This window comes from Anabrus simplex, chromosome 10 (genome assembly GCF_040414725.1).
Source record: "Anabrus simplex isolate iqAnaSimp1 chromosome 10, ASM4041472v1, whole genome shotgun sequence".
Taxonomy (NCBI): Eukaryota; Metazoa; Arthropoda; class Insecta; order Orthoptera; family Tettigoniidae; genus Anabrus; species Anabrus simplex.
Genome location: NC_090274.1, coordinates 77,123,687 through 77,151,266, shown reverse-complemented (window position 1 = coordinate 77,151,266; position 27,580 = coordinate 77,123,687). Strand labels below are relative to the sequence as shown.

The window sequence follows — 27,580 nt, the reverse complement described above, 5'->3', positions numbered from 1 at the left end:
GTTCTTAACTATAGGGTCCTAAATAAGAAAATTGTGTTACAGTCGGTTCCTCTCCCTGATTTACACTCGTGCTTTTCATGATTTAGGAAAGCCCGCTATTTTAAGGTTTTAGATCTAAATCAATCTTATTATCACATTCCCCTGGCCGAAGAATCTCGCCATTTAACCGCATTCACCACCGACTGGAATTTATACGAGTTTTGTCGGCTCTCTTTTGGCATTTTTTCAGTCGCCGTGGTGCTATCCAGACTATAAGATAAGATACTTTCGGATCTTAAGTTCAATTACCTCTACCATTATTTGGTAGACTTAGTCGCCTATTCGGAAAGTTTTGAGGAGCACTTGGTACACCTCAAGGAGATATTGATCCGTTCTCCGCAGGGCTGGGCTCACGGTTAAGCTCTCGAAGGTCTCTTTTGCGAAGCCCCAAATGTCATTCCATGGACATATCGTTTCTCCTGTAGGTGTGTCTGTCGATTTATCCCGAACTCAGGCTATTCGCGAGTTCCCCCTCCTAAGCAGGTAAAAGTGTTTGCTCGTTTTGTCGGCATGATAAAATTTTTCCGGAAGTTTATCCCCGATTTTGCTACGCATGCTGCCTCACTGAACGCCGGATGCAACCGACTGGTGTATACCAAGTCTCCCGGAGCCGATCTTACCTGCTTATTATGAACATCAATAAATTAATTACATCGACCTGTCATCTTTCGAATTGTCCTGCCCCGGTGCTCCACAACTCGTTACATGGAAGATTGCTTCGTTCTTCTGTGCTCTGTGGAAGGACTGTTAGGAAATTCAGTCTATATAATCTTCGACCAGTTCGCTCGAATTCGCATGTGTGGACGGTGTTGCCTATTTCTCGGCGCGTTACCATTGGACCTGTACTCAGGGACGTGTTCCCTGCTGCGCCGAGCAAGTGGTTTTCTTTGAAATAAGTCCTATCTTCATTGCTACTGAAATATGGTGTGCTCAAGATACCTTGATGATAAGTTAATTTGCCTTCTCATTCAAAAAGGTATGTCTTTCCCGTGCTTTGGCTTAAGGAGGGGAGATCTGTGTCGTGGGAAGTCTGCCCCGGCCCTTGGTATTTTATTCAGCCTGGCCAGGCTCTAATCTTAAGTGTAATCTTATACACTGACTGACAGTGACAATGCAACACCAAGGAGGAGTGGTTCGAAAGGGATGCACGTTGGGGAAAAAACAGAGACGGCACGGATGAATAATTGATGTTTATTTCAAACCGATATGCAGGTTACACAATGCGCACGGCATCGACTCAGTAGGATGTAGGACCACCGCGAGCGGCGATGAACGCAGAAACACGTCGAGGTACAGAGTCAATAAGAGTGCGGATGGTGTCCTGAGGGATGGTTCTCCATTCTCTGTCAACCACTTGCCACAGTTGGTCGTCCGTACGAGGCTGGGGCAGAGTTTGCAAAGGGCGTCCAATGAGATGCCACACGTGTTCGATTGGTGAGAGATCCGGAGAGTACGCTGGCCACGGAAGCATCTGTACACCTCGTAGAGCCTGTTGAGAGATGCGAGCAGTGTGTGGGCGGGCATTATCCTGCTGAAACAGAGCATTGGGCAGCCCCTGAAAGTACGGGAGTGCCACCGGCCGCAGCACATGCTGCACATAGCGGTGGGCATTTAACGTGCCTTGAATACGCACTAGAGGTGACGTGAAATCATACGCAATAGCGCCCCAAACCATGATGCCGCGTTGTCTAGCGGTAGGGGCGCTCCACAGTTACTGCCGGATTTGACCTTCCTCCACGCCGACGCCACACTCGTCTGCGGTGACTATCACTGACAGAACAGAAGCGTGACTCATCGGAGAACACGACGTTCCGCCATTCCCTCATCCAAGTCGCTCTAGCCCGGCACCATGCCAGGCGTGTACGTCTAGCTGTGGAGTCAATGGCAGTCTTCTGAGCGGACGCCGCGAGTGCAGGCCTCCTTCAACCAATCGACGGGAAATTGTTCTGGTCGATATTGGAACAGCCAGGGTGTCTTGCACATGCTGAAGAATGGCGGTTGACGTGGCGTGCGGGGCTGCCACCGCTTGGCGGCGGATGCGCCGATCCTCGCGTGCTGACATCACTCGGGCTGCGCCTGGACCCCTCGCACGTGCCACATGTCCCTGCGCCAACCATCTTCGCCAAAGGCGCTGTACCGTGGACACATCCCTATGGGTATCGGCTGCGATTTGACGAAGCGACCAACCTGCCCTTCTCAGCCCGATCACCATACCCCTCGTAAAGTCGTCTGTCTGTCCGTCTGCTGGAAATGCCTCCGTTGACGGCGGCCTGGCATTCTTAGCTATACACGTGTCCTGTGGCACACGACAACACGTTCTACAATGACTGTCGGCTGAGAAATCACGGTACGAAGTGGGCCATTCGCCAACGCCGTGTCCCATTTATCGTTCGCTACGTGCGCGGCACAGCGGCGCATTTCACATCATGAGCATACCTCAGTGACGTCAGTCTACCCTGCAATTGGCATAAAGTTCTGACCACTCCTTCTTGGTGTTGCATTTGCTCTGTCAGTCAGTGTATTTGTAACTGTTTTCTTGTATATGTATATTTTATGTATTCATTTCCTAGCCTGCTTTCCCTCCCTTAATAAACTGTCATTGCTTAATTATTAAGTATGTCCCCAGAGGAAGTGGATATTTCTCACTCTGGAAGCGTTTCCCCACTTCTCATGCCTTCATGTTTTTGGGCTAATTCCCCTGCCCTATTCGGGGATCCAATCGTTGTTGACTCGCTCGGCACATCACCTTGCCCCTTGGACAAGGTCACGGTAAACCAAACTGAGAGAGAAAATACTGCTTCTCGTGCTTGAGACCGAAGCACACTTACTATTAAAAGTTACACTCCTCATCTTGCAAGTAATAAGAAAGGAAACCGTTTTATTGCACAACTACGCAGGGCATTTCTGAAGAAAAACGGCGGTAGAAATCTAACACAATGTTATATGGAATGGAAATATAAAAATAACTGTCAATGACAAAATCATTCGAGATTCTAAAATTAATGTAACACTGCTCGGGAAATAATAAATTATGAAACTGGTAGGAGATTATAAAAAAGTCAACAGCCATTGCACCACATAATCTGATTTACTTCTTTACAAACAAGTACAAACTGGAAAATAAGTTTGATATCTTTGAGTAGAATTGCAATTTATCTCCTGATATTCTGAGTTACCATCAACTACAGATGTAATGATGTAAATTGTATGTGACATGAAATTACATTTGAAAGGCCTGTCCACGGTAACTGATAGTATTCATGAATTGTGTACAACAGGTGGCAAGTAAATAACAATATCCTTGTTTTTAATTTCTACTGCTCATTTATCATAAGTTGCCAACGCATTTGTGTACTTTTTCTGAACATGAGTTCCAATTCTCTAATAATTCAAATTCCCGTTTACTGCAGTACGAGGGTTGTTACTTCCTCCTAAAATAATGTTTTAAACAAGAACTACCTGCTTGTGCCGCCCCTTATGATATGATATGATACATCACGATTACAAACAATACAGGTGACTACACATTTAATAGATGCCAGACAACTTAATAATTTGTAGACTATAGCACGGAGCACTATTATAGAGTAAATACACGTGCATAACAGTATTCTGGAGTGTCATCGAGCTCGAAGTGTGGAACTATAGGTTGCTGAGCGGCAACAAAATTATTCTATTCATACAAGAAAGAAAAGATCTATTTCCATGGTTGGTTTCACACAATTACACTTAAAGATATTTCCACAAAATCGAACATCTAATCAGCCATACTCCACGGTAGGTAATTAGAAGGGCATTAAGGGGAACTTACTGGACCAACAAACCTTCAGGCACAGCAAAGCTCCACGAAAACTTCTCCAGAGAGAGATAAGAATGTTATGTAATCATAATGTTACTGAGCTACACATCCCGGCTGTTGTTCAAGGAAAGACCTGTTAGAAAAACGCGGCACTGTGGCGTCAATCATTGTTATGCTGATTTTTCAGTGGATATTTTCAAGTTTTTTATCGGGTCGACTATTCTAAGCAAGTTTTCAGTGTTTGATATGCCATTTCATCTTAAAATATGTATTTGTGCTAAATTAATCACTAAAATTGTTTACGTAATTGTTTCGATATTGCGTCTATCACACCTAGCCCGTCCGTTCATGTTACGATTTTCACACTATTGTTCGAGGGTTAACATGGCTTGGGTTAACGCCCATCCATAGCGATGTATACGATAATAAATTTTCTCAGTGATAAAATCGTCGATATTGCCAGTCTACTAACATACGATTGAGGCTACACTTTTCCATGTATACAGCGCCGCGCTTTTCTAACAGGTCTTTCCTTGAACAACATCCGGGATGTGTGGCTCAGTAACATTATTGTTATTATTACATTACATTCTTATCTCTCTCTGGAGAAGTGTCGCGGAGCTTTGCTGTGCCTGAAGGTTTGTTTGTCCAATAAATTCCCCTTAATGCCCTTCTATCTACTTACTATGGAGTATGGCTGATTAGAACCAACTCGTCTCAATAACTTACTAGATGTATCCTTGGTTAAACCGTGGAAAATTGTTGATAAAACTAAGGTAGTTGAAGGAATAGGTGACCAAAAGGCTGTAATAATGGATGTGGGACTGGTACCAAAAAGGCTTAATAAGAGAGTCACACAAGACAAGAAATTGTACAGAAAAACTAAAGTTGATGAATTTGGGACTTACCTTAAATCACAATTCAGTTGTTGGAAAAGTGAAGGGAGTAATATGGATACACACTGGGATAAATTCAAAGGAATCACTTGGGAAGGAGAGAAGAGGTTTGTGCCTGTTAAGAAGGGTAAAATGACCTCAGACCCTGTTTATTATACAAAGGAAATAAGAAAATTAAAAAGAAAATGTAGAATAGTAAACAGGAAAATCAAAGAAGGTAGGGAGAGTAGAGAAAGTAGAAAACAGCTAATGAGGGAACTGAATAGAGTGAAAAAGGAAGCAAAAGAGAATTATATGAATGGCATTCTTCAAGAGCATAATGACCACAAAGGGAAATGGAAAAAGCTGTATTCATATATCAGGATACAAAAAGGAAAAGGAATCCAAATCCCTACAATGGTGGGAGAAGGGGGTGAACAATATGTAACAGATACTGAGAAAGCAAACCTCGTTAGTAGGGAATTCAGAGATTCAGTAGATGATCGTCAGGAGTTGGAAACCGAAACAGAAGATAGAGAGCGAGAGACAGATGGAAACAAGAAGCTTCGCATTCACATATGAAGATATTTTTAGAGAAATCCAACTGCTCCTGCAAGGAAAAGCAGCAGGAAGTGATCAAATTACTGGGGAGGTGTTAAAGGCAATGGAGTGGTAAATAGTGCCTTATTTAAAATGTATCTTTGACTATGTCATAAATAATAGTGTAATACCAAAGGAATGGAAGGGATCTATAATAATACCAATTTATAAAGGAAAGGGTGATAAAAGGAAACCAGAGAACTACAGACCAATCAGCCTTACCGGTATAGTTTGTAAAATACTGGAGAGTTTAATATCGAAGTACATCAGAGGGACATATGATGATAAAAATTGGTTCATGAGGAGCCAGTATGGATTTAGAAAGGAATTTTCTCGTGAGGCACAACTGGTGGGATTACAGCAGGACATATCAGATCAATTGGATTCAGGAGGCCAGTTAGAGTTCATAGCCATAAGTCATTCCAAAGCCTTTGATAGAGTGGAACATGGAATATTATTAAAGAAATTGGAGGGAATAGGATTGGACGTAAGGGTTACACGTTGGGTAAAAACATTTCTAAATTCAAGGGATCAGAAAGTCAAAGTAGGAAATAACGTATCGAAGGAAGAGAAAGTTTGGAAGGAAATTGCACAGGGTAGTATAATCGGTCCATTACTTTTCTTAATATACGTAAATGATTTAGGGAATAATATAACATCAAAAATAAGATTGTATGCAGATGACATAATTGTTTATAGGGAAATAAATACCATTGAGGATTGTTCAGAATTACAAAGGGACCTTGAGGGTATCCAACAATGGATTGCAGAGAATACTATGAAGGTTAATGGAGGCAAATCAACTGTTGCAACATTTACAAACAGGAGTTTTAAAACTGAATTTGAATATACTTTGGATGGGGTAGTTATCCCAAGGATGGCAAGTGCAAATACTTAGTTGTAAGTTTGGAAAATAATTTGCACTGGAAGGGTCATGTGGACGACATTGTTGGGAAAGCATACAGATCGTTACATGTCATGATGAGGGTACTTAAAGGATGCAACAAAGAATTAAAAGAGAAAAGTTACCTAAGTATGGTTCGTCCATTATTGGAATATGCAAACAGTGTTTGGGATCCTCACCAAGAATACCCAATAAAAGAAATATAGTGTGCAGAGGAAAGCAGCAAAATTTGTAACAGGTGATATCAGGAGAAAGGGTAGTGTATCAGAAATAGTAAAAGAACAACGGTGGGAAACTTTAAGTAAGAGAAGGGAGAAAACTAGACTTATAGGATTATATAGAGCCTATACAGAAGCAGCATGAGGAGATATCCGTGAGAGGCTTCAGTTGGAAAATAATTATATCGACAGGACTGACCACAAATATAAAATTAGAAGGAATTTAAGGAGAATCGATTGGGGTAAATTTTCATTCATTGGGAAGGGTGTGAAGGAGTGGAACAGTTTACCAGGGGTAGTGTTTGATCCTTTTCCAAAATCCGTACAGATATTCGAGAAGAGAATAAACAGCAACAGAGAAAATAAATGAAATGTTAGAGGGCATTCGATCAGTGCAAGTCAATATAAATAAAAAATTTGTGTGAATAAATTAATTCCATCCTCTGGTCTAAGGAGTTGGACAGCCAAAGTAGGGGACTGCCTGTAGAGGTGAAGTACAGTGGGGACTTCGCGGGCCCTGGGACCGCTACGGTAGCTGTGAACGCACTTCAGAAAATCTGAAAAGTGGTGGCAAAAGGGGCTCTGGTTAAGACGCAGCAGGTCGTTATGCTACTTAGGTTTCAGAATGGGTAATGAAAAAGTAAATAAATGCAATGTAAATTTTAATCTTATACCAGTTGTACAGTATCATTTGAAGTAATTCCACATACTGTATATCAGTTGACTATATTTGTAAGTAGTACAGGAGATATTATAAGTAGAATTTTGTAAACAATATAAATTTATTAAGGATAAGCTGTGTGTTTAACAGAAAAAATTGTTAGCATAAATTGTATAATATTGTATGATAGGAAAGTTTTCTTCTCTTCGTAATTTAATATTTAGTGCTTGACAATAATGTATTTTAGTGTACCACTTACCACCGAGGTAGACACCTCATTTGCAAATAAAGAGATTCTGATTTGATTTGAGATGTTCGATTTGTGGAAATATCTTTAAAAGTGTAATTGGGTGAAAAAATGGAAGTAGAACTTTGCTTTCTTGTATGAATAGCATAATTTTGTTGCCGCTCAGCAACCTATAGTTCCACACTTCGAGAACGATGACACTCAGAATACTGTTATGCACGTGTATTTAATCTGTCATAGTGCTCCGTGCTTTAGTCTACAAATTATTAAGTTGTCTGAAATCTATTAAATGTGCAGTCACCTGTATTGTTTGTAATCGTGATGTATCATATCATGAGGGGTGGCACAGGGGCACAAGCAGGTAATTCTTGATAAAAACATTATTTTAGGAGGAAGTAAATACCCTCGTACAGCAGTAAACGGGAATTTGAATTATTAGAAAATTGGAATTCATGTTCAGAAAAACTACACAAATGCGATGGCAACTTATGACAAATGAGCAGTAGAAATTAAATACAAGAATATTGTTATTTACTTGCCACTAGTTGTACACAATTCATGTATACTACCAGTTACCGTGGACAGACATTTTAAATGTAATTTCATGTCACATACAATTTACATCATTACATCTGTAGTTGATGGTAACTCAGAATATCAGGAGGTAAATTGCGATTCTACTCAAAGATATCAAACTTATTTTCCAGTTTGTACTTGTTTGTAAAGAAGTAAATCAGAATATGTGGTGCAATGGTTGTTAGTTATTTTAAATGTTATTCACATATATTACAGTGTGTGTGTAAGGTATTGTATATCCAGTTTGCACTCTTCAAGAAAATTCCAACCACACCCATTACGACAATGTGGGCCCTATCCGTTAATCGCAAAAATGTGCCGACGAATAAAAATTCGGTTGAAATATTATTACATTCAACACAATAATGCGGACGTGTCTAATAATCGCCGTCTTTTTTCACGCAACTAAGACATATATATAAGAAAGTACATATTCAACTAGGTCTTTTGAACAAAAATATTACATATTTCTCAACAAAATGGGAAAGTGTGTGGATTTGAAAGCTGGACATGGTAATAACACCAATTATCGCATTGATAACATGAATGTAGATGCTCTCCAGGAAGGGTAAACGTATGTTCTCGAAGACATTAAGTTTCAGAAAACTTCTACACGGAATCATTACCAGAACGTGGACTACCACTCGTTAGCATAAGCACGTCTTATTAAGTAGTCTTGTCGGTACAGTCACCAGTATGCGTACGAAGGTGTACCAGTAGATGCAACTTCCAAGAAAACTTAGTACCACATTGATTACATTAAAACACACGCTATCCAGTATGCGTACGCATGTGTTCCCGAAGATTCGAATTCCTATGAAACTTAGTACCACAACGACCGTAGGAATGTAGACGCTCACCAGTATGCGTATGCAGGTGATCGCGAAGATGCGACTTCCTAAAAAACTTAGTACCACATCGATCACAGGAATGTGCACGCTCACCAGTATTTGACGAAGTTGCCGAAGGATTGGCTATACCAAGAATTTCGTATCACATTCTTAACTGGAATGTGGTCGCTTACCGGTATGAGTACGGAGATGGCGCCGTAGATGCGACTTTTTCGAAAACTTACTACCACACTGATCACAAAAATGTGAATACTCCCCTCTATGTGTAAACAGGTGCCGCCGAAGGTTCGATTTCTGGGAGAATTTCTTATCACACTCTCTACAGGAATGCGGTCGCTCATCAGTATGAGTAAGGAGATGGCGGCGAAGATGTGATTTATTAGAAAACTTAACACCACATTGATCACAAGAAATTTGATATTCACCAGTATGTGTAAACAAGTGTTTGCGAAGATTCGACTTTTCGTAGAAATTCTTTTCACATTGTTTACAAGAATGTGGTCGCTCACCAGAATGTCTAAGTAGGTGTATCCGAAGATACGACTTAGTCGAAAACTTTGTATGACATCGATCACAAGAATACGGACGCTCCTCAGTATGTGCAAGGATGTGCTTCCGACGGCTTGAACTATGAGAAAACTTCTTATCACATTGATTACAAGAATATGGTCGCTCACCAGTATGTACCACCTGGTGACTCCGAAGTTTTGACTTTTCAAAGAACTTCCTACCACACTGATGGCAGGCGAATGGTCGTACACCAGTATGTATAACCATGTGGTTTCGAAGCTGTGAACTTAGACAAAACTTCTTATCACATCGAATGCAAGAATATGGTCGCTCACCGGTATGTGTATGCAGGTGATGCCGAAGCCTAGGCTTCGAAGGAAACTTCTTTACACATTGATCACAAGAATATGAACGCTCTGTAGTCTGTTTAAGCTGGTGACTCTGGAGATGCGACTTCTGAGAAAACGTGGAACCACAATTATTACAACAGAGTGCCCCTGGGGTACTGGGTTGGATTGGCCCTTGATCAGAGTCTGAGAACATGTGGAGGTTGCATTCATTACGAGTGCGCAAAAAGCACGTTACCTCACTTCCTTCTTTCAATATCTGGCACCTACTGTTAGATGTCCCCACTGGAGCTCTGGTCAACAATGCAACGTTCCCATAACTAGAAAACAGAAAGTTCTTATATTTTATGATTAAGATAACAAAATCGAATATTATATCCAGAAGCAAACGCAATATATCTACCAAGCTTGCTTCTTATCATATTACATAGCACCCCAAATATCAATATTTTCACATAAAGGCTCTAACATGTAAGCCTGTATAATTTCCAATTACCAAATATAAAATATAAAAAGTGTGCACTTAATCACAGCACATCGAAATAATTCAGGAGGGTCTAATATGGAAACAATGATTGTAAGAATGCTTCCCTTAGTGATTTCCTAACGTCTATTCTTTAACATTATTTTAACTGTGACTCATCACATTTAGGATGCCAAATAATATCTAATGTTATATTAGCTTTATCGTTAGTGAGGTTACATGTTGACAAGATTTCTCTATCATCTACACTGACATTCGCAAGGGCTTCTACACCATTTGACGTCGAATTTCTGAGTTACACATGTGTACGATAAAGCCACGAAGAAATTTCTGACTGAAGCTCCTCAGCTACTTCAACTGAGCAAGTACCTGTCAATACGACAACAACAACAACGTAAAAACAAGAATATGCACTAGGGTAACAGTAGTAAGGTGGTAGTCCTTGATCTCTTCATCAGAGGATTCATGCCATGCAATATTCTTAAGACTCCTGAGGTCAGTATGTATTAACACAAATTTCTATACCTTGGGAATATTTTTTTTTTTGCTAGTTGCTTTACGTCGCACCGACACAGATAGGTCTTATGGCGAAAATGGGACAGGGACGGGCTGGGAGTGAGAAGGAAGCGGCCGTGGCCTTAATTAAGGTACAGCCCCAGCATTTGCCTGGTGTGAAAATGGGAAACCACGGAAAATCATTTTCAGGGCTGCCGACAGTGGGGTTCGAACCTACTATCTCCGGAATACAGGATACTGGCCGCACATAAGCGACTGCAGCTATCGAGCTCGGTGTTAGGAATATCAGCAGAATGAGTAACAAGATAAGTTATGAACCTTAAAACAATAGAAGATAGGAAGTCAGGCTAAATTTCGCGGACAAACATTTACAAAGAGTTCAAAGCTATCCCATTTAAATTCACAACATCAATTAAAATTAGTTCTTGTCTTGGTTGTCATTCTACAATCTTTGAGCACACAAGGACGGGGCATATGACAGCTTGATGAGGTAGGAGTCACAAGGGGTACATTTTCCATGTGTCCCGTTTCACTGTATTCACGCATGAAATTTATATACAGCTGTTTCAAATCTGGAAACGCGGCAAACATATTTTCAATGTTTTCCGAGCATTTTCCAGCATTATGCTTAGACTGAGCTACAGGTGACACTTCAAGACGAATAGGAAATTTGCCATTAAACCTGCCAGAATCTTCCGTTTGATCATTATTCAAGAAAATGTTCTTCACATGCTCTTTCTTCAGGATCAAGAAATGGTTGATGGAGTTCTTCAAGTTTCCAAAACCTTTGCAATTTTGTGTACAGAGAATCAAGATTTATAAGCCTGGCACACGAACCTTGGCATTATTCAAAACACAAAACTCAAGGATGGTGCCTGACAATCCCCAACCAAATTTGGTCACCTAACAACGTGAAATAACCTTTCTTATGCAAGGTATTAGAAGACAAAATATCATAGTAGACTTCAGCTCATACCAAGATATAAATAGCAGAAAGCTGCTTAAATATATTAACACTTAAGATGACATCACAAGCAATATACCAACTGAAACAATCAATTTGCTGTGCAGGCAGTTGGCTTGTGGGTGTATTCACAACAGCACAGTTCAACTTCAATGTATAATCTGACATTAGAGAACGAAACAATGTTGCATGTGGATCATCCAGCTGATACACCAGTATTGCCTATACCAAATATATATAGCCAGCAAATCTTAGTATAAATGGCAAGCTGTAACCAGTAAAAGCTCTCCTGAACTGCTACACAGGCTGTGCCTACCTAAATATTTGAATGGGTGGCATAATTGACGAAATTCTAACATTTATATAATTCATGGGAATTATTAGTACTTTACAAACCAACAATATGTGGGGTCCATTGTACCGGGAGAACGTGCGTCGCTTACACTGTTTAGATAAATGAGAAGCAAAAGACGTATATACCAAAGGTTATTTTCCCTCACGAACTTGCGGCGATAATCAATGTTTGTTTGAACTTTCTACAATGAGAATTGCTATGATTATCAAGTTTTCCACAATAACAAGGTAAGGAAATGCTATTATTGTTGTGAAATAAAATCTAGAATGAATGCCAATGACAAAATGGACATGAATCAATCAAAGACAATCAGTGGATCCAATTCAAAATGCCTTATTTTCAGAGATAATTCTTGCTGTCCAAAAGGGCCCAAAATCCATGTCACTGAATCTTGGAATAGAATTAATTACTGGTAAAATAGAACCATTGCCTTCCTCCTATAGTGGTACTAATCACAGGTATCGGTACTCATGGCGTTCCTCTCATGGTGGTACTAATCACAGGTAATAAAGGCACATGGCATGTCATATATAACGGCACCACTCACAGGTAACAGATCAATAGTGTTCCTCACATTATGGTACTACTCACAAGCAATGCAAACCGACGGTGTTCCTCATATAGAGGGACTAAACACAGTCACGGACTAGATCAATGATTTCCTCTTCCACAGAGCGAATTTGCTACATGTTTTTAAGTCCTACAGCCAAGAACATCCACTCGAAGGATGGCAAGTTCGAATCCGCAGTTAAGATGACAGTTTTAAAGTGGTTTAACATTTTCATACTGTCCCCTTCAAACTTGGCCTACAATAAGCATTTATTGTATTTGCATGTGTGAGATTTTATTTCATTCGCGCGAGCGATGTTCTCCAGCCTTGTATTACAAAGACAGCTCCAACAGTTCAAAACCGGTCTTATTGGCAGGGGAGATGTGTATTGATTTTTTCTCTGCGGAGCTATCAGCTGGCCCACGTAACACACTGAGGGAGCAGGCCAAGGTTGCCTGGACGCGCGGACAGCACATGTCAAATCTCAGGCAGAAGTACTTTCGAGAACTGAACGCTAAACCTCGACGAAATACGGACAATTATAGTGCCACAAACCTTTCCCTGGATATGCATAAAAACCCGTGTTTCCAGAAGAAACTCTCTCTGCTTTTCGATTCTTTGGCTGTGCGCTGCTGTGCTGCGAACTTCGACGTGTTCTTATGCTGTGGACATAGACTTGCTGCCGACTTCGACGTGATATTTACTGTCTACTCCGAGATAGTTAGTTCTTAAATCCACTATCTGACAGTAAAACCAGCCACCCTTCGATTATATTTGGATAAACGAGACTGCCAGATTTCTTTACAACAAGTTACGTATTTTTCCATCATTCATTTCATCGCGTGTGTGTGTGGAGCATATCTTAAAACTGTTTGTTAGTTTCAGCTTCTACTCCACGAGAAGAAGGAAGAAAATCGCCACGTGTTGGAACGAGTGTCTCAAGGTGAAGTTACATTGCGAAGAGGAAGCCTACCGCAACTTTATTTGTACCTCGAGGCTACGATGATCTGCTAAAAATGTAGGCAATCTCCGGCATGGGGAGATAGTGACCACGGGCAGATAACTGACAAAATGTTCCAGACCATCGGAGGAGATCCAGTTCCTTCATTCATTTAAGTACACTTTACTAATGTTTATCTGTTCATCTTTGTAGAAATAATGCTTTCTTATTCATTAGTGGTAATATTTCTTCTAGTCTTGCAGTAGATTTGGATATATTCATTCTTCTTTCATATGGTAGATGGTAGTTTTGTCATTCGTGTGTGTGGATGATTACTGACCTCTATTAGTTTAGCTAGAACGTGTGTGTGTCTTCTACGATTATTCTAGCTGTCCCATGTAATAGTCTAGTGTGATTAAAAAATTATTGTCCTCACCGATAATTAAAAATTTAATTTCTGAATATTTCTTTTCGGAAGTCGTGTGGGACAGATTTACGGCATGTTGTGTTTCGCCGGAACTCTATGTAAGAGTTTCTTCATGTGTTATTTAAGGCGTGTTAGTGTCATCTGACATATTGTCGAATCCCAGTTTCCGCGAATTTGATATCTCGCACATCTAATAATAATAATAATAATAATAATAATAATAATAATAATAATAATAATAATAATAATAATAATAATAATAAATTTTCATCTCGGGTTAAATATATGAATAAGTGTCATGAGTCTAAATATTGCTTGATCTTGTGAGTATGACGTTAATGTGGGCTCAATTAGGATGAATATGTGGCCGGAATATGGCAGATTCTCGTCGGATCATTTATTATATTTTATTGACATGAGGATGGATTATTTAATGTATGTTTGTGACTTGTGAATCCATTTATTGAGTCTTATTTTGGAGAATACGTGTTGTTGAACGTAATTTCTTCAAGTGGAGCACGTGTTAATTGATAGACGTGGAGTTGAGTAATAATAATGTCGTGACTCATGAACCATGGAGGCAAATGCTTATATTTAACCTATTCTATGTGCGTTTCTGTAGTCGACAAAATTTCTTCAGACATCAACCGCCGATATTATCATGATCAACGTTGTTAATTTCATCTTCTTTAATTAAGAGATTATTCAGACGTCATCACATTCCTGAGGGACGTAAAATATTTTTTTTGCGCGATACCGTCATCGAGAAATTTCAAATATTTGTACTAAAAATCCAAACAAATTATATTCAAAGGCCAGAATTCTTTGTAAATGGTGTAAATAATTCTCGTGTGCCTTAGTGTGAATGCTGTGTGTGTGATTTATATTATTTCAATGCATTGTGATATTTTTTGGACCATGATTTTGACCAGACCACGTGTTTACTTCGTTGAGATCTGATTGTCAGCGTCGTTGTTTGTGTTGGCACAACTTTTTGACATTTAAATCTTTAGTGAATTTTATTTGGTATTTAAGTTAAGAAAGGTTCAAAGTATCACATGGTAATGAATAAGGAAGGATCATTCCCGTGGACTTGGTTAACTATTTAATTTTGTAAAGCCTACGGCGTTAAAATTTTCTTTAGAAGTGTCAAATACCAAAGAGTGAATTTACGTTTGTCAGACGAAATATTAGAGGAAGATTAAGAGGAATAAATATTGTACAGGCACAATGGTGCAAAATTAAGTCCAATGGAGAAATTTTTGAGTAATATTTTGGATAAGATTTTGGTTTAATTAATTTTCAATTTTATTGAGGTAACGCTTTATTCAGCACATTAAAGAAGGAAGGATTTATTTGAGATAAATGTTGAAATGAATAAATATGGTAATTCGACGTTCAAGATGAATAGGAATCAGATAATTTTCACTTTATTTTTTACTTACAAAGAATTATATCATTATTAAAATGAGGTCCTCTTACAAAATTTTTATTTTGTTATTATTTCGTTGAGCCAGAAGTAGACTAATAAGGGTTATGTATACTTATAGAAACATTGTCGACCGAGAATAGTGAAGATTATGTGCAGTTACGAGGAACTGGCAGAGAAGAAAATTAATTTCTCATCAAGATTGTTAATTAAATTTTTTATTGTTAAATGTGTTAGTTTATAATAAATGTCAGAACCTGTTGTTTTGTGTTCTTCTGTTATTGTCGCTAGTCCTTGTCTCTTACCCTGCCTTCAAAAATAAGTAAAGCCAGACAACAAACGATCCACCCTCGGGAATCTCGTTTTCCGCCTGAGCTCTGCCCGGTAAGAAGGGCGCAAAACCTAGCTGTATAACATAACGTCACTGTAGTGTGAAACTCCTCTTCAAAGACGTAATAGCGCTTCACATCCTCCTTATGGACAGAGTAGTGTGTGACCTCTTCCTACTCAGAACTCATTTGTGTTACAAAATTGAGTAAACATCAGATTTATCTCTCGGGCCCCTTAGCAATCAAAATTACACCTTTCTATATGAATTGCTGTTAAAATTTATACTTCATCCATTCAGTTAAATACAAATGCCTTCCTCAACACCACCATAAAGGAACATATGCTGAATCTCTGAGTTCTGACATAGGGATTTAAACCCAAAAACTACAACAAAAACTACACTCGCATTCACATAGCAAAGTGGTATTGATGTAATCTTTTTATAGAAAATCGGTTCATCATGAGATTCGACTATTGAGTAATGTCACTATTCTAGTTAAATTTATGTTTTAATGGTCCACCTTTACAATCCTATATTATGCAATATGTATAGACTATACAGTATCGGAAAAGTAGACCATTAAAACATAAGTTTAATTATTATTGTGATCACAACCAATACGGATCAAAACCATGAAGTTTATATCCTATGATATTGAGTTGTATGGCAAAGCAACTATTAGCTGCGACATAACAACTTAAACAGAAACCAACAGGGAACACCATCAGATAAAAATATACCACCTGTGGGAAAACCTTCTTCCATGGTGTGTGGAAATTCCACACAATTACCACCAACATGAGGACAAAAAAATGCTATCGAGGAGAATGCAGGGAAGCAGGCTAGGAGCCCTGAAGACAGTGATTCTGCAAGCCCAAATCATTGCACGTAGCTTGCTACTGTTCCAGAGGAATAAATTCAACTTGCATTGACTGGGAGAACACATACACCACCCTCAATCAGGCGGCACAACACATCTCAACATCAGAGTGATATTCCAGCACAGTTCCATTTACCAGCTGCGAACGGCTTGTTGGTACTTATGCCATTGAATATCAGGAGCAAAGCAGAGGCAGCAAAAACCTCTACTGATCACACGAAGTGCAACGCAGAGGCACAACAACAAACACTCGTCTTCCAGTCCCATTCTACACAGTGAAGATGAAGAATATGAACCCGGATATCAACAACTTGCTCCAAATCTACAATATAATCACCAAGCTTCTGCCCAATGCCACACGAGATTATCTCCTAGAAATTCAGTACAACAAAGATGCCCACCCCATAAAAATTTTAAAAATATTTACACAGTCCTAGTCAACAAAATAGGACTGGCACATTTTGTACATATGCTGCAGCAGAGAACCTGGCTCAACAATGCGGCCCAACTAACCGCCTTTGCGACCAGCCTCGACCTGGTCAGCGGTGGTACATGGGGTTGATAGCAGCTACACGGAGGACGTTATCACTGGCTCACTTCAGAAAAAGGGACATCAAACATTCCGGGCCGTTCGGATCCGGAATTCTAACGGACACACCTCACTGATGCGTATCCTGTCCAAGATTATGGCAACAGTGAACCAGCTTCTGAAGCGTGAAGCGACATGATGTGGAGGCCTCTTGGTCATCTTGACCACAGCGGAGACACTGCGATCGCTGCCAATTCTATGATCACCCTACTATTGCTTTCTTCAAAATGTACGTGCAACTTGTAGTGGTCAACACACCTCCAGCGCTTGCACTCAAATGGAACTCTTCCAGTGAAGATCATCCACCTTTCTCAGTTAAATGTAGGGGTAAACGTTAACCTTCTCACACTCAGCCTGAAAGAGTGTTACCAATCACACCAGTTGACATCCCTGCCCCACCCTCCCCTTCCACTGAGACTATTCTGAAAATCATCACTATGGAGCTCCAGAATATTGTCCTATTCCGACGTCCTGATGTTCTGTATCAGAACCAGCTAGCAGCGCGATTGATCTTCCAGACTCACTTTGAGGGAACTTTCTCGGGGACGTGAATGCACTGTGCATTATTTCTACCTGATCCTAGTACACTGTTGTAGTAAATGAATGCTTAGTACATTCATGTGTGTTCTTTAAAGGTCAAGTGACTGCTGTCCCAATATATGTCATGGAGGGGTACCAATTAGTTTTTATAAATCCATCCCTTCAGAACAACATTATCATTCTTTAAATGAATATCTATCTGAAAACTTAAAAATAGAAATCACTATTGGAAAAACAAATAACAGCTTTAGAAATAATATTTATATACCTCTTGGCTATTCCCCACCTCAGAATTATGTACAAAATACTGATCATAAATACAGTAATTACATCATGATCACAGAATTTAAAATGGCTTCATATACACAAAAAACAACAAGCTATTTATGATATACTTACACTTCCCTTCCCGCCCTACATCAAATACGCGCCCTGTATTTCTGGTCCTCTGCCCTAACCTAGCAATGAACCGTGACATCACCATGCTACCATGTCCCTGCATTACTAACCATAAAAATATACTAACAAACCCATGGCAACATAACCAACATCCCAGTCATACGGTATACACGAACCTATTGGGTAGCAAACAAACAATATCAGACATAATGTGTAATACTGAACCACCTACTTCGCAGCATGAATTACATGATAAAGTTAAGAAATTAGAATCCCCACTAACTATTGTCAACCGACTCCACATTCCTCACCACACCTCCCATCTACGCAAAGTTCCCCTGCCTCCCTAAGCACTCCAAATATTAAAATATTCCCATGAACATTACAAGGCACACCTTCGAACCTGTGACCCAAATATTCAGGAAGAGAAAAGTTCGAACCTTTATCTACTCTTCCTTCCGCGTCTGTAATTACAACGTGACATATTTGGCTTTCATCATTTTATCATTTCTTCATCAGGTTTCCATGGTCCCATATCGATCTTGGAGTCAAGCATGGTTTCAAAATAAGACCTTCGTATGACTACAGTATTTTCCCCGGAACCATCTGAGTTAAGACTGTCGAATGCCACACCTTATTAAAGAAGTTATTTTACACATGAATGACATAAGTTTTGCAATTTTCTTTTAACAAGACAAAGATATAAACACTTTAGGACTTATATGCTTCAAGCTGGATCATCTCTCATATGTGTACGGACTTAACAAGTGAGTTTATCACCTTAGATATTAAAGAAATTTACTTCATGGTCTGACGCGCCATAATCTCATTCCATATGTTTATACCATCATTTTAACTTACTTTTGATCACTATTATATGTGTGCCATGTGTTTGATACTGTTTTTTGGATGTTTGCATTTTGTTTAAGTGTATCACTGGCTGATGATGACAGGTAATTATTGTCGAAACTAGTACCACTCTTTTATGAACTGCATGTGATATAATTCACATCAATAAATTAGTATTGAAAAGATGGATCCAAAATACCTTTAATTCACTGACAAACATAAAGCATCCTACTCGTATTATCTAATAATGCATAACAAATCTGCACTCACTCATAATAAAAAAAGACTGACATTTCTGCAGATCATTATAAAGTAATTTTCTCACCATCTTCCGATCGCAATATCTACCATTCTGACCACGATACAATATCGGAATATTCAGATATCACACAAAATCCTCTTCACCTTACCCTAGAATCTCCTCCAGCTCTTGACTCCCAACATCCCCCAAATGCTCCTAATACAGTCTAAGATATAAAAGACGCACTCAGTATTAAAAAGATCACTGTCCCTGGACTAGATCAAATTACTTACCGACACATAAAAGGAGCTCCACATTCCTTTCTACAACTCCAAAATGAAGTATACAGCATAATTCTGCATACTGGATTCTTCCCCAACCCCTCCCCCAAATTGGGTACATCCCAAAATTTTGTCATTTTGAAAACCCCAAAAACGAAAATCCCAATTAACTTCATACTGTCCCATAAATCTCCTAAGGGAGTGTTCTGAAATCTTGGAAATCATCTTAGCTCACTGTATATACACCTATCTCGACTCCCTCCATCTCATACCTCAGTAAAACGCCAGTTTCTGTCCTCAGCACTCCATACATGACCATGTCTTTCATATCTCTGTATCCATCACAAAATATTTACCTACAGAAATATGCACAGCCCTTACCTTTCATGATGATCAGAATGCCTTTCAACGGACTGATATATAAATTCCATCTTCTTCCAGTTCCAATGACAATCACCAATTTCCTAGCCAAAATCAGTATCCAAAAGACATTTACCTACAACTCTGCAATTAAAGCAGGAGTACCACAAGGTTCCCACTGTCACTGCTTTTGTGTGTCCTATTTTGTAACAATATTACCCAACTATACCAACACTTTCATTGTGTCAATTTGCTGAACACACAGCAATACTGGCTGTGGAATCCAATAACTGATCCTTGCAATCCCGTCACCAAAGCAATTTAAATGAACTCGAACAATGGCTCAATCTGTGACAAATCAACATTATGTCAGCAAAACAAATGTAGAATTTTTCCTAATCGTAAATGTAGATGCCGCCCGGCTAACAAATCCTTCCTAACCGTAAATTATATACCCTTGCTGTAACGACCGCACTTACCTACCTAGGTATAACGTTACAAAATAATTTTCAATGGGATGTACATTTGCACCAAGTTTATAGAGGCATCCCACAGCATTCACCTCTCCCCTGGCTGTTAGGTCAAACCTCAGAATTAAAAGCCATAGAAATCACACCCCCTACCAAGCACCTCTTCCCGCTTCCGAGTCAGACCATAGATAAATTTAAACTCAAAATGGAATTAGGGAAAAATACAGATCGCACATCTCTGGGCGAGTTTCTCCTTGTTATTTTTTCCCCCCAGAAATTATGCCAACTTGGCTTATTCACATGAAGAAGAATTCGTTAATAATTTTATGCCATCGATTGTATACTGAAACCTAAAATATATATAAATGTATCTAAGTAAAAATATAAAATAAATATACTTAACATTGTTTTACTTTGAGGTAAAACAATGTTTTCTGTTCTGTTATCATATTTGTAGTGATTCAATACTTTAACATGAAAACTATTTCTATTTCCTACAACGTGTTTTACAAAAGCAGAGGAAAAGTATTTAATTTACTTCCATAAAACATGTGAAATTAACACGCAACCATAATTGAAATAAATATCTGTAAATGCAATTGGCAAAAGAGTCAATTTGTTAGACTGATGGTTTGCTCCCGTAGTGGGGTGAATGAAATAACAAGTAAACTAAAAAGATTGCTTCGTCTCTCTTTGCCTCTATCTGCCTTTAAGAAAAAAATTACCATGAAACAACCCACTCTGGGTTATATTTGCAAAGATCTAGGAAGAACGTTCCTCTGGGGGTACAGCAAGAGTGCCATAAGACGTCATGCAGTGCAATTTTTTGGTGCAAACACTGTAAATACACTGACTGACAGTGACAATGCAACACCAAGGAGGAGTGGTTCGAAAGGGATGAAAGTTGGGGAAGAAACAGAGACGGCACGGACGAATAATTGATGTTTATTTCAAACCGATATGCAGGTTACACAATGCGCACGGCATCGACTCAGTAGGATGTAGGACCACCGCGAGCGGCGATGCACGCAGAAACACGTCGAGGTACAGAGTCAATAAGAGTGCGGATGGGCAGAGTTTGCAAACGGCGTCCAATGAGATCCCACACGTGTTCGATTGGTGAGAGATCCGGAGAGTACGCTGGCCACGGAAGCATCTGTACACCTCGTAGAGCCTGTTGGGAGATGCGAGCAGTGTGTGGGCGGGCATTATCCTGCCGAAACAGAGCATTGGGCAGCCCCTGACGTTACGGGAGTGCCACCGGCCGCAGCACATGCTGCACGTAGCGGTGGGCATTTAACGTACCTTAAATACGCACTAGAGGTGACGTGGAATCATACGCAATAGCGTCCCGAACCATGATGCCGCGTTGTCTAGCGGTAGGGCGCTCCACAGTTACTGCCGGATTTGACCTTTCTTCTCCACGCCGACGCCACACTCGTCTGCGGTGACTATCACTGACAGAACAGAAGCGTGACTCATCGGAGAACACGACGTTCCGCCATTCCCTCATCCAAGTCGCTCTAGCCCGGCACCATGCCTGGCGTGGACGTCTATGCTGTGGAGTCAATGGTAGTCTTCTGAGCGGACGCCGGGAGTGCAGGCCTCCTTCAACCAATCGACGGTATATTGTTCTGGTCGATATTGGAACAGCCAGGGTGTCTTGCACATGCTGAAGAATTGCGGTTGACGTGGCGTGCGGGGCTGCCACAGCTTGGCGGCGGATGCGCCGATCCTCGCGTCCTGACGTCACTCGGGCTGCGCCTGGACCCCTCGCACGTGCCACATGTCCCTGCGCCAACCATCTTCGCCACAGGCGCTGCACCGTGGACACATCCCTATGGGTATCGGCTGCGATTTGACGAAGCGACCAACCTGCCCTTCTCAGCCCGATCACCATACCCCTCGTAAAGTCGTCTGTCTGCTGGAAATGCCTCCGTTGACGACGGCCTGGCATTCTTAGCTCTACACGTGTCCTGTGGCACACGACAACACGTTCTACAATGACTGTCGGCTGAGAAATCACGGTACGAAGTGGGCCATTCGCCAACGCCGTGTCCCATTATCGTTCGCTACGTGCGCAGCACAGTGGCGCATTTCACATCATGAGCATACCTCAGTGACGTCAGTCTACCCTGCAATTGGCATAAAGTTCTGACCACTCCTTCTTGGTGTTGCATTTGCTCTGTCAGTCAGTGTATAAATGTTATCGAAATCAAGTTGAAAGAATGCAGAAATGCTTTTAAAGATATCTTTATTATAAAAATATAAGAAACTCCCTTTTAGAAATTATGTTTCAAATGAATTTTAGTTGAATGAATTTAAATATGTATCGCTAGAAAATAGGCGTGTAATAGCTCAGCAAATTTGTCTCTATAAGATTGTTAATGCATTAATTGACAACATTAGTTTGCTTCACGAGTTATGCTTTAATGGTAGAAGAATAAATTTAAGATTTCGGCAATTGTTCATAACTCCAGTCTCCAAAACTTTATTTTTTAAGAACTCTCCATTTATCAATATGTGTGAAACAAAATAACTTAATTAATAAATATCATATAGATCTTGACTTTCTGTATGAATATGACACATATGTAAATATATTAAAAGAATTGTACTCGTCAAAGTGATTTGTTAATATGTATAATATTTACATGATTTGGTTATAGTTTATTTTTTAAATGTAGTAACAGACTTCTGTATATGAGATGCTGTTTCATTCATTTTATCATCTCATTTACATAGCATTTTCATATTTTCTTCTTTTTGGTATTTCTGTGTGATTTGTGTCAAATAATTTGTAGGAGTCACCCATAATTGGAGTGTGTCTCTGTTGGTGGCACATTAAATAAATAAATAAATAAATAAATAAATAAATAAATAAATAAATAAATAAATAAATAATGCTACTAAGTTTTAAAGTTCACTTCTGACTATCATTCTTAGATCAGCCTTTTAGGCTGATGACAGTGGAGCACTCACCTCCTAATTTAGTCTACACAGACTTCATAGCTATCTTTCAACACATTTTTAAAATTCTGAAGCCAAAACTTTAATCTCTAAGTGATGTGAACATTATGGCATGCAATTAGAAGTCTCTAAAGCTCAAATCTATAAGCTCAAATGTTAAAATCAACAAGTGAGTGATTCCGTGGTTGCTCATTTCTGAAATCGATCTGCATTATGTCCACATAAGCAATTCAAATGAGTTAGGCCTTACACCTCAACCCTGGTCCCAAATAAACATTGTATACACACTATCATGTACAGGACTACACGTACAACACTGATTCCCTCAAGTTGTCTTCAATTATGACCCTATCAGTATTAAAAGTTACACAATCTCCCTAGTCCCATTAGCAAAATGTGTAGCCACCATCTTGTTCCAAAGCCAACACCGAGTCTCGAAGATCACCGTCCAATCATTCCCCTCTATGAGTAAAGCACACGTATTAAGCCTTGCCCTGTCCCTAGTATCATTAGTACAATGTGTAGCTGAAATTTTGTTCCAAGGTCCGCTCCGAGGGACCTAATGCTTCTGCGCATTGCACAAAAGATAACTGGAGTTATGTTGTCAAGGTCGGAAGCAGTATTTTGAAGGCTGTTAATTACCTCGATCATTGTGATGTAAGGGATGGAGAGGGAGAGTGGTAATGGATTAGCTGTGTTTGGGTACATATTCGTACTTTTCCCTGGCTCATTACTGCCAACTTTAAATTTATCACTGAACGTTGAGGCAATGGCCTCGGGGGAGGCAACTAATTTCATTAGAGTAGAATGCTCTTTGTGCTGAACTGCCGTATTAAGGTATTAACACATGTCTTTGCAGATGCTACCTATCTTGTATATGTAGTTTTTGTGTGCTTTGTGGATGAGTTCCTTGATGGTATTCCTCACACATTTATATTTGTCCCACATAAGATTGCAAGTATCCGGTTTCCATTTCCTGTAAAGCATATTTCTTTGCGTATCATTTTGACTACTTCTTTTGTGATCTATGGAGAGTTTTTCCTGGTAAGGGTAGATGGCTTCTTGGAAGATATAATAGCAGTTCCCAGCCAGCTTATTTGTAGCAGATTACTCTATTACATTTTTTACTGGTGGATTCTTGTATTTTGTGGTAGCTGTAACTTCTAGGTGTTCAGAGGACTGCTGTTTCCAGTACTGAGGATGGAGGGTTAGAAAGGACAAGAGTTTTCATTATACAGGTTGGTTCAATAATTAATTATTCAAGGAACACGTTGTAGAATCCTACAACGAAAGTTGCTGCTAATGGACTGATGGCAAGGTGCAGGATGTGAGGGCGATCATGCTGCCAGAACATTTCCAAGATAAAATCACCAACCTTCTAGATACTTTTGAATCAATATTGCATATTTTGTACGTGGCTTAGAGACAGTAGTAATTCCTCACTGATGTCACTGGTGGAGTTTGGAGCTCAGTCCATGGAACCCAAAAGGAACTTGCTTTCAGCACACATGAATTCCACCCAAACAAATTCTGCCTACGTTTCCAGCAGCTCAAAGCGCACACGGTTGAATTCAGGATGCATGGCAATAAGTGATACTCCCCCTGAGCTTTCCTAAATACTGTGTATGATTTAGGTACCACTCCTATGTCATAGATTGACGAATTCAGCCAGGATTCACTAACGTAAACAACTGGTGGGTTTAAAGCAGTAAGAGCAGCCAGAACTGCCTGTTTACACTTCACATATTTCAGGCTGTGAGCACTAAATCACAACACAGTAACTGTCCTGTTATGCGCAGTCCAATATTCTGAGTTGCTAACATCATCACTTACACTGCTTGATGTCATGTTAAAAATGATTCTGAGATTGAGGAGAACTATATTTCCAACATGACAATGATTGTACCCCTGAGTTCATTTTCTACAGTAGAGATGTATTAATAATCGCACATGTTCTGTGGACGGGTGAATTTACAAATGTACATGTCACTAACAGCTGATTAACATTATGTTTAGAATTACACATGTTACACATACATTTGAATGAGACTTCTGAGTTTGGTCCTGTGTTCAATTCAACATCTCCACTAAGAGCAACTGAACAATTCGGAAGGTTTTTATTACAATTAATACCATTAAAAACACGACACAAACTTGCATAACTCATATCACTACGGAGCTGCTTGCCACCATCTTGAACTATTTTATAGTTGTTTTGTTGTGATGAGATGCAGATTTAAATATTCAAGAATAACATTCTGCAAAACTAAACATCTAAATCCTTCACTTTCAGCCAACCTCTCGCTCTGAATCAACCCTACTTTTGCTTTTGTTTACTCACTTAATTTAACCGTACCAGGATGCATTTCTCAAACAGGTTGCTTACCTGTTACTCATGACCATATTTCAGTTTTACTGATTTGATAGTTCTTGGAATATTGTGATGAGTGAGTGAGTGGTGTTTTGCATTTCTATCAAACATCACCCGTGATTGTGCAGAAATCAGCTACTACTTGCACTGCCAAATGTAAGAACAAAGATTGTGAAAGAGCAACACGATGCCAAGATAAATGTTGGAGTACAATAAAGACTTGACATTTGGACACTGAAATATCTCCAAACTGCATGAAGCAGTGTTTATAATGAGGTGATAGAGGTGAAGAAGATAAAACAAAATACAGATGATGGAATATAACACACCAGCCACTGTGGACCATTGCTGGATTTTCAGCCACTGGATCCCAATATCAAATTTTCAAAGGTCAGAATAAATTCTGAATATAAAAAGAGAATTGAGACATCAGATCATGGTCATCCAACTACAAATAATCAGGACGTGAAATATAAGAAAGATTCCAGGCAGGTTTTTGATGTTATTCTTCCATCTGAAACAACATTAAAAATATGTACCTAATAACACCAAGATAAAAATCTACTATGCCATCATACGAGCCATTATATTTAATGGCCTTGAAATTTAACAAGCCACTGAAGGTAACAGTAAATATATACTGATATCACGGATAGAAGGTATTTGCGAAGTGTCACTAAGGAAAGAAATAGGAGTTTTGAAAAAAGAATCATAATGATGTACAGAAGAATGAAAGGAGAGAGATTCAAGGGCCTAATACACAGCAGGTTGAATGGATTGGTCATGTTACAGGAATGGCCAACAGCAATATCATGGTCAACCAGACATCCCAAGAACACCTATTACAATATGGAAAAAAGAACTGGGATGGTAATATTAATAGCCATTGTACTGGCTCAGATACTGAGTGGTGCCAATTAGGCGGCCTGATGATCACTAGATACTACAGGCTGACTTATTTTAATTTTGTGGAATTTTCTCATGAGCCATGATCAAACCAACAAGTTTGGACCATGAGTGAAGCAGAGGAGACTGAATTAGACAATGATCTGGATGGACCTGTGCTCGCCTTGAACCCAAGATATTGGGATATCGAAGATTTCACTCCATCTCTTGTCTGCAGAGAGAGTTATTGAACATATAAATAGCAAATTCCAAATTAAGCAAAAAAGTACTTACTTGTCTTCTTCTTTGAAACAAGCGACCAACTGACCTACTGTGTGTTCATCTACAGTTACTTCATTCTTAATATTGCTGGAAGGCTGCAAGGAACAAATATGAAAAACAAAGTAAGAAATGTACATTAAACAGATAACTAGAGTAAAAGTTCATAAATAGACATGACAGCTGACAAAATAAACTGCATAATTGCACAATAAGAATATCAATTTTTTCTCCCAATGTAAAAAGGAAACAAGCAAACAACAAGTGTTAAGTCAAAATTATATGAAGAACAGCAAACAAGAAAAGGAACTCATAATACGATAATGAAGACAGCACTGGAAGAGGGAGAAAAAGGAGAAGAAGAAGAAAAACTTAAAGGACAATTATAATCTCTTCAATTTTTTCCTCTCTTCCTACAACTTCCTATCATTGTGTTCATTCTATCATGTGTTCTTAAATGACTGGTCACTTGTTTGTTTCTTGTGTTCCCACAGATGACTCTGATTGTTAGATATACATACATTGGATTTTAACTTGAGAAAGGTCAATCTCTTGCCTACCATGTTCAAGTTCGTACAACAAATAGTCAGTTGTTGGACTTTTTACTGACCCTAGACAATCCGAAGGCTTTATTAATATAGACTTACAACATTTACATACAGATTTTAAAGGACAATGCTGGCCGTGTTTTCCACGGTTAGCAAGTACACCACATTCCCGGAAGCCCCAGAAGTGAATCTCGGACAAGTCAGGGATTGTTATCAAACTCTGAAGGCTAGCTGCTGGTCCAGTCAGGCTGTATGAGAGCAAAGAAGTTGTTAATTGATAGAGAGGTAGAGTCCA

The 27,580-nt window shown here is 39.4% G+C and overlaps 1 protein-coding gene across 1 annotated transcript in view; it reads right to left on the bottom strand.

Annotated features, from left to right (window-relative positions):
• The window catches only part of LOC136882141 (uncharacterized), a 112,638-nt gene that overhangs the window by 11,374 nt on the left and 73,684 nt on the right, over positions 1–27,580 (bottom strand). Inside the window, exons 4-5 of the mRNA XM_068229341.1 lie at positions 26,753–26,835; positions 9,866–9,947 (exon numbers count right to left, since the gene is read on the bottom strand). Coding sequence (XP_068085442.1) covers positions 9,866–9,947; positions 26,753–26,835 — 165 coding nt within the window. The remainder of the gene's footprint in view (positions 1–9,865; positions 9,948–26,752; positions 26,836–27,580) is intronic.